This window comes from Nicotiana tabacum, chromosome 16 (assembly GCF_000715075.1).
Source record: "Nicotiana tabacum cultivar K326 chromosome 16, ASM71507v2, whole genome shotgun sequence".
Lineage (NCBI taxonomy): Eukaryota > Viridiplantae > Streptophyta > Magnoliopsida > Solanales > Solanaceae > Nicotiana > Nicotiana tabacum.
Genome location: NC_134095.1, coordinates 131,665,307 through 131,673,651, shown reverse-complemented (window position 1 = coordinate 131,673,651; position 8,345 = coordinate 131,665,307). Strand labels below are relative to the sequence as shown.

At 34.7% G+C, this 8,345-nt stretch overlaps 1 protein-coding gene across 3 annotated transcripts; it reads left to right on the top strand.

Annotated features, from left to right (window-relative positions):
* The first annotated feature begins 898 nt into the window (after positions 1-898).
* LOC107814860 (uncharacterized) lies at positions 899-8,038 on the top strand. 3 transcript variants are annotated; one of them, XM_016640355.2, is made up of 3 exons: positions 899-1,951; positions 2,154-2,231; positions 7,776-8,038. In XM_016640355.2, exons 1-2 carry the CDS (start codon positions 1,184-1,186, stop codon positions 2,220-2,222), a joined length of 837 nt encoding a protein of 278 aa, XP_016495841.1. In that variant the 5' UTR covers positions 899-1,183; the 3' UTR covers positions 2,223-2,231; positions 7,776-8,038. The 3 variants fall into 3 exon arrangements, with proteins under 3 accessions (XP_016495841.1, XP_075089462.1, XP_016495840.1); XM_075233361.1 differs by lacking the exon at positions 7,776-8,038 and adding an exon at positions 2,658-3,056; XM_016640354.2 differs by lacking the exon at positions 7,776-8,038 and having other exon boundaries at positions 2,154-2,583.
* Positions 8,039-8,345: the final 307 nt, after the last annotated feature.

The following is an 8,345-nucleotide window of genomic DNA, read 5'->3' as shown; positions in this document are numbered from 1 at the left end:
GTTTTTCGCCTTCTTATGTATCTTTCAATCTATATTCAATAATCATAAAATTTTATATCATGTGATTTGATCGATTATAGTGGTACATTAGTATATATCATCTCCTATAGACGCTTAACGTATATAAATAAGTGTCCTTATTTTTTAAGAAATTTAATTTATTAAATAGTTTTAAAAAATTAAACTCAAAATATAAAAAAGTTTATCCTCTTTCATATCGTCCACTTGACTGTTTCAATTTAACGCTGTTACAACATTGTGTTATCATCAAATTCTCCAAGGTGAGCTGCTGAGGCGTCTGTAGCCTAATAGGTTGTCAAAAAATAAAAATAAAAATTTATTTCCTCTATTTTAATTTAAGTGAATTTTTTTTCCTTTTCTGTTGGAAAAAGAACAATACTTTCTAAATTTGAAAGTAAATAATTTATATTTTTTATTTTATTTGAGAAACTTTTATAGTCATATTAATATTATGATATATATAAAGTTACAAAGTTTAAAATTTTATAACTATATAAATATTATACTCCCTCCGTTTCAATTGATGTGAACCCATTTGACTAGGCACGGAGTTTAAGAAAAGAGAGAAAACTTTTGAACTTGTAAAATGAAGCACATATATTTTGTGTGGCTATAAATCATTGCATAAAGGTAAATTATTTCCAAATAGAGAAATACGTCATTCTTTTTGGCATGGATTAAAAAGGAAATAGGTTCAAACGGAGAGAGTAATATGTTTATGACCACAAGCGCTAAAAATAATTTTTCATTTTATAAACTGAAACGAACGAAATAATAATAACGAAAAATGCTAAATACTTTGGACGACGTCGTATATTGGAAAACCCTGGAAATAAAAATAGAAGACGTCACTCCACCGCGCACTTTAGCACCTACGATTTTCAGAACCCCAACGTTAAAATCGCCTTCTCTCTCTCCTCCTCTGACTGCCTATATAAACTTTACGTTCCCGGCGATTTCACGTAAACTCATCTAAACACAATACACAAACCAAAAGAATAAAGGGCAAAGCTTGAAAAATATTACCAGAATATGAAACCCATTTTCTCTCTCCCTCTCTGATGTTATTAAATTGTTGTTAATCAATTGAGCAAATTAGTGAAAGAAAGGTTAAAGAACGGAGCTTTGAGTCGTAGCTATTTGAATTGTCTTGAGACTATTAATGGCGATGGGACCAGAAAGATCAAAGCCTTTACACAATTTCACCTTACCATGTGGGCTTAAGTGGGGGAACCAGAAGTTCTTGAGGTGCGCTAAGGTAGATTCCGACGGAGAAATCTCTACCGTTCATCGCAGGTCATATGAGAAAGAATCGATCGGACGGCGGAGGGAACCGGAGGCGGTGGAACGGCACCGGTTAAATGATCGGTTCACTCGGAAATTCAGGTCGGTAAATGCCGGCGATAGTGGAGAGGGAATCGGAGCTATGAGAGAGAAGCTGATGTTTGATCTTCAAACAGAAGCTGATAAGATGAAAGACGCGATTTTCAAAGAAGGTTTGGATGAGCAACCGGAGAAGGAAGTGTCGCCGGCGCTGGCAAAAACTCTGACGGCGGGTGCAGCTGATGTCGTCGACTTATCCAGGCCGTGGAACTTAAGGACTCGCCGAGCGGCTTCCAAGGAGCCTAACGGACTCATAGCCGGCGCCGTCGCCGGTGCTGGTGGATCGAAAGGAGGGTTGAAGATTGAGGTTAACAGAACTAATGCTTCGTCTCCGTTAAGGACGGAGAACAAATCTCCGATACTTCGAAGTGGTTTTGCAGGTGGAGCGGCGGCCGGAGCTTCTACCAGCGGCGAGAAGAGAGAGAGGGTGAAGTTCTCGGTTCCCCTTTCGCGAAAGGAGATTGAGGAAGATTTCATGGATATGGTGGGACATAGACCCCCTCGTAGACCCAAGAAACGAGCTAAATTTGTTCAAAAGAATTTGGACGTAAGTTAAATTTTCTCTTTTACTTATGATAGTCTCTAACTAAACGGCTCCAAATTGAGCTTAATGAATATAGAGATTTATACGGCCGATCACCAACTAGTTAGGATTGAGGCATAGTTGTTTTGTTCGTGCTGTTTTTGTTGATGATCTTTTTAATATACAGCGTAATGTGAAATTGATGTTTGGTTTATATATTTTGCAGACGTTATTTCCAGGGTTGTGGTTGACAGAAATTACAGCTGATTTATACAAAGTGCCTGATGATCAGTAGATTAAAAAGGTAAAGATTCATCATTTTGTTCTTTGAAGACTAGTCAGGATTCAGATTTGTATATCAAGATTCAAGAATGATTTCTACAGATGGAAGTGTGTTTTTTCGTCAAAAGATGGTAACTTTGTGATAGATCAACTAGCTAGTCTAGAGTATAGAACACAACCTGAATTTGGGAATTCGATGAAATCATCGAATTTCCTCTGACAACAAAATTAGTGTTTAAAAAAGCAGATGCTCTGGCGATGCAATTTTGTTTAATCGATTCAATTTGTTCATAATCTTCTCTGTTTATGTTCGTTGGATAAGTATAATATAGTACTGATGTTGTCAATTGTTTACAATGTGAGCTAATTTTTAGTGTTTCAAAGTGCATTCATTACTTACTGCCTTGCTCTTCTCTGAAAATTCAACTGTTTGTATTTCTCATGACAGTGGTTGCTTGGTTTCTTCTTGTCTGATATCAAACACAAATTTTTCTCTATCCGGCATGGTTTTTCTGAAAGTTCAAACTGCTCTCCTCCTGTGGTATGAGATACTAGTGAAGATCTTTGATTAGAATTTTTTGAGTTGAAGGCGAGTTGAGATGATTTTTCTGAAAGCGCCAAGCTTGCTGCTTCCTATATATAAGATTATATTCTAGTGCAGCTTTTTGAGAGATTTCTGAAATGCAACTGAAACCTGCAACACTAGAGCCTGTCTTTTTAGCTGAGGTTCTTAGTAAAATGTATATCCAGTTAGTGATTTCACGGCTCTTGCTTTTGGTTTCATCTTTCTCCTTGCATTTTCTTTTGATAATAACTAGATTAAGCATGTTCAAGCTCAATTCCTACCTCCCATTGTTTTCCTGTGAAATCATTCTTGAATTTATTATTGCTATCTCTGAAGATCTAGTGTACATACCTTGAGGTTGGTCGGGAAAAAATCCATGTGCTATTTGAAATTGCTCAATTTTTTCATCCGTTAAACATTTGGTTCATTCATGTTATATAGCATATTATCATCTCGTATTTGCCTTTGTCATTTTTTCTGCCCTTTTCGGAGTAGGGTTTAGGTCTGTGTACACTCTACTCTCCCCAAACCCTACTAGTGAGATTTTATTGAGTATGTTGTCGTTGTTGTTGTATTTGCCTTTGTCATTAAGGGAGGTCTGGCGTGAAATGAATGAACTCCATGTATCCAAATTAATTTTCCTTGGTTGGAGCTCCTCCGGGAGTTAAAGGGCAAAAAGGGGACTTTCTCATAATGGAGCCCAAAAGTTTAACGAAGAACAAAATTACTCAATTCCGAATAGCATGAAGGGCAAAAAACAATGAATAGTATAAAGCGCAAATTTGACCCTAGGGATCTACTCTGTTTGGAAAAACTCTTAAGATTAGATTTTTAATATGCCAGAATGACCTAAATGACACCTATACTTGTCCCATTTTGTCATGCCGGTCGTCTTACTTCACTTGCTTTCATCCAGACACTTTAACTTTAACTTGATCAAAGCCTATTATTTAAACCCCTCTGATCATTGACCAAGCACATATGGCAAAATAATAGTTGAGCTGGACAAAGTGAATGTAATTCACGCGGATAATGAGCGTGAATATGAACATTTTGAACCAGAAATAATTAAAATAAGAAGAAAAAATCATTCAAATAAGAATGAATAATAATTGTAGCAAAAATTTGAGGCTGTGATGATAATTTTTTCTTTTGTCTCTAATCAAATTGATTAGGGCAAGGGAACAATCGGAGCAGTAACTTGGCAGGGCAACCCGGACGGTGACGACTTGCAACCGGTGTTTGCAGCCATGGCGATGTCTCCAATCTCTTGCCTCATCTTCAATATTATAGATCTGAGCCTCAATTGGAAGGTTATTTTCTTAAGTGCAAACCTACAAGCTCTTTTCCGTTAAATTTTGAAATTCGGAGGTGAAAACCAACAGCCCTTGTTCCGCCATTGATTTTCCTCCATTTTCAATTTCTGTTCCGCCATTTATTTTCCTCCATTTTTAATCTCTGTTCCGCCATTGATTTTCCTCCATTTTCAAAAAAAAAAAAAAAAAAAAAACCAACCCTTGTTTATGACAAAAGCAGAAGCAGACAGGATTTAAGTGGGCTTTGGACATAAAAATCCCGGCAACGATGACGGAGAAGAGAGGAGAGACAGAAGTGGTTCATACTTTCTAGAGGAGAGACAGAAGTGGTTCATACTTTCTAAGCCCTAACTAAGCGGGTAAGTGTAAAATGAGGGAAAAATTTGGGTTTGGGGGGATAATAATTATTTCCCGTTTTATTTTCCTATGTGGCCATAATAAATGACTTGGAGCCTACGTGGTTTAATTTTCTTGATGTGGCGTCCTACGTATAGGAGATTGTATTACAAGTACTGGCGGCCTCGTGTCATAAGCGTTTATTATACACGTTTTGTTGGAGTATAAATATTCAATTGCCAAATTGTTAAGTTTAAGGACCGGCGTGACAAAGTGGGAGGTGCCATTTAGGCCTTTCTGCCTTTTAACATCCCAAAACTGTAATTCTTTTGATTGAATAATGGAGAATCAAACACTTTTTGTCAAACAAGGGATCAAAACTAAGTTTACATCGAAAAATTAAATCCAATCTTCTAATGTTCATTTAATTTTCTCATTTCCATCTAGCCTGCATATTTGAACTCCATCATTCAAGACGCAGTGCCCAAATATTACCCTATAATTGTTATTCTTGATAGTGTAGAAATCTTTTACACGCCATATATTTACATGTTATCTATCTTTTTATATTATTTATACGGAAAAGGGCAAATAATGCTCCTCGGCTATGGGAAATAGAGTAAAATTGCTCTTATTTTGAATTTGGCCTCGAACATACCCTTATCACTAATGGATTATTTAAATTTACCCTTCAACTATGAAAAATAGAATAAAATCTTCATCCGTTGAATTTGGTCCCAAATATGCTCATATTATGAATGGACTAGCTCATATTTGCACCTCTAAACTAACGGTATCCAACTTCTTATTTTTACCCATTTAAAATATATTTTACTATTAAGATGTAGTGTCACCATGTAAGACAATAATTTTAACTCCAAAATTTCTTGAAAAAAATTTAACCATAAAAACTACACATACCCAAATGGTTAAAAGAGCCGATACCATCTAATTACTCATCATATTCATGTCTTTTTCCTATTAAAAAAATTCACTCCTGAAATTTAACAACTATTAAATATAACACTAATTCGAGCCAACAAATTATTTTTTAGGGAAAATAAATAATCAGCAAGAACATAAATACAAATCGAAAGTTTACATCAATAAAAAATAACCGAAAGCAAATGAAGAAATTGCAGGGAGTTATTATGTACGCTTAACAATAAGTTTTGATCTTGCTGAAGGAATTATAATTGATGTCACGCCAGAGAGAATAAAATTTATAAGTTATTAATGTAATTTTTATGAACTAATTTTATGCATATAATTGTAATTGTATAGACATAAGAGTATTGATCTTTACCAACACATAAACTAAAAGTGAGAAGACTTATTAGTTGCTCTTTGAGAAATAGAAGGCAAATTTTTAACCTCAAAATAAAAGGATTGATAAAAAAATGAATTCAATTAATTTTGAGGGGCAAATATAATCTAGTTCACTCGTGATAAGGGTATATTTAGGGGCAAGTTCAAATCCAGGGCAAATTTATTCTATTTGTCATAGGCCATTGTTAAGGGACATATCTAAACTAATCCACTAACGAGAAGGGTATATTTGAGACCACGTTCAAAATAACGGTACAGTTGCTCTATTTTCCATACCTTAAGGGGCATTTTGGCAAAATACATCGACAACCCTTTAAAAAATTTTCCCTTAGATATTTTATCTTTAAGTCTATTCGAGTGAACACTCCAATCATATCTCAAATATGTCATTGAGACATAAAAATTTAAAGGCAGCCAAATATACAAGAAGCGTGCAATTCACATGACAGAGCGACGAATAAGACGAGGACATGTGGATTTAATTTAAGCTATTTTTTTTTAAAAAAAACTTTTGATTTTTTTAAAAGAAAAACAAAAACCCCACCCCATCCCTTGTCTTCTTACCCACGACCCCAACCCGTGCCACCATTCTTCTTCCTCCTAATCTCCACCCCCAAAGTAAATATCAATGGCACCATCGACTCCGATTCTTTCTTTCTTTGATGTTTCTGAAGCATCGTGCCCTGATATTGTCAAAGAATGTTTTCAAGCTTTTTAATAAATATTTTTAAAAAAATTCTAGTGGGCTAATTGGAGAAGAGAGAATTTGATTTGAGAAAAGACCAAATAAACGAAGAAGAATAAATGTTTGGGATTTTAAGGATTCAACTTTATTTTTTTTCTGTTTGGTGAAATTTTGGATAAATTTATAAGTTTAGATTGTTTAGAAGTAGAAGCCAAAATAAGGTATTTAATGGTTTCCTTAATTTGGGGATTTGAATGAGAAGACGAAAAAGCAAAAGTGGAAGAGAATGGTCTGCTGAAAATTGTTGAATCGATTTCTTTCACAGCTAAGTCGCAATCAAATTCCTATAGAAGATAGCAGTGAGAGTGAGGAGGAGAAAGCAAAGGGAAAACACACATAGAGACAGAGATAGAGGGAGAGTGCTTACATCGCCGGCGATTGTGCGGAGAGTTGTGGATGGTGGTGGATTGGTGGAGGGAGAGAGAAGAAGATGGCGGACCTGGACGATGGTGTGTGAAAGAAAGAAAAAATTAAAAAAATTCAATCACTCATGCTCTGAAATATAGTGTAATACACACATCATACCACATCATCAAATTGTGCTTATATGGCGAGATATAGTTAGAGTGTTCAAATAGAATAAACTTAACATAGAGTATGAAAAGTGTGAACAATTTTAAATGGTTGTCGATATAATTTGCGGGGCATTTTTGGTCCTTTCTCCTTATTTATAAGGAATTTTTACATTCTTATGTCATATAGGAAACTATATTACTTTCAATGTTTAAAGTTTGATATAATTACATTTAGTATACCTAATTACCAATTATATACCATTAGTGGTTTTTAAGGGTATTAATTACACTCCTAATTTAATGGTACCGTATATTCCTTCTAATACCACCCCCTCCCCCACGTTTCTCTCTCCAATTCTCACACCTTCACGCACGTTTCCCTCCCACACCCACGGTTTATGTATCAAAATCTCATTATTTCTTCCATAGACAGGGCTTTGAATTCGAAATTGGGTTTTCAAAAGACATTGTTTGTTTGGATTGGATGTTGTTGCAAAGAATTGAGAATTCTCTCTACGTCTCTCTCTATCTCGCAATCCCAAATTTCAGTAATATAAGAGGAAAGGAAAAGAGAGCAGCAATTCTATCATTGACAACCATTAAAAAGCTTTGAAGCTTTGAATTCTAATTGGGGTTTTCAAAAATCATTATTTGTTTGGATTGGGTGTTGTTGTAAATAATTGGGAATATGGTTTGGAGTTAATATCTCAATTTTGAGGGGTTTTGGTGAAGATTAGACTTGGTTTTGGCTAAATTTCAGATTGAAACTCGAAGAAGAAGAAGAAGAAGAAGAAGAAGAAGAAGAAGAAGAAGAAGAAGAAGAAGAAGAAGAAGAAGAAGAAGAAGAAGAAGACATGACATACATTATATTGCAGAAATTGTAGAAAAATTGTAGACTGTTGTTTATTTATTTTTGAGCTTTGTGTTTTTGTGTTAAAAGTTTTGATGGGAGCTTGTTATTCCACTTCGTCTGTTTTGGAGCTAACTTGTGCAGAGGAGAAGATGTTTTTTAAGTTATATATATTGCTATACCTTTAAATTCAAGAAAGTATGGTTGTATTGTATTTAAAGAGGCGTGAATTTGTAGAATAAGTTGAATGTGAGGAATGAGTCAAATAAGACTCACAATGGCTTGTTTTCTACATTTAATCTACAACAAAACTACATATCATTTGAAAAATTAATATGAAAATATAGAATTTCAATGTTTCTACAAATTATCTACAAAATTTCTTAGGAAGATCTATCCCTTCATCATGTTTTTTTGGATTTCATATTTAGCATCGCAGTTTTGTAAGGAGTAACAAGAGCATATAAGAGAATCACAGAA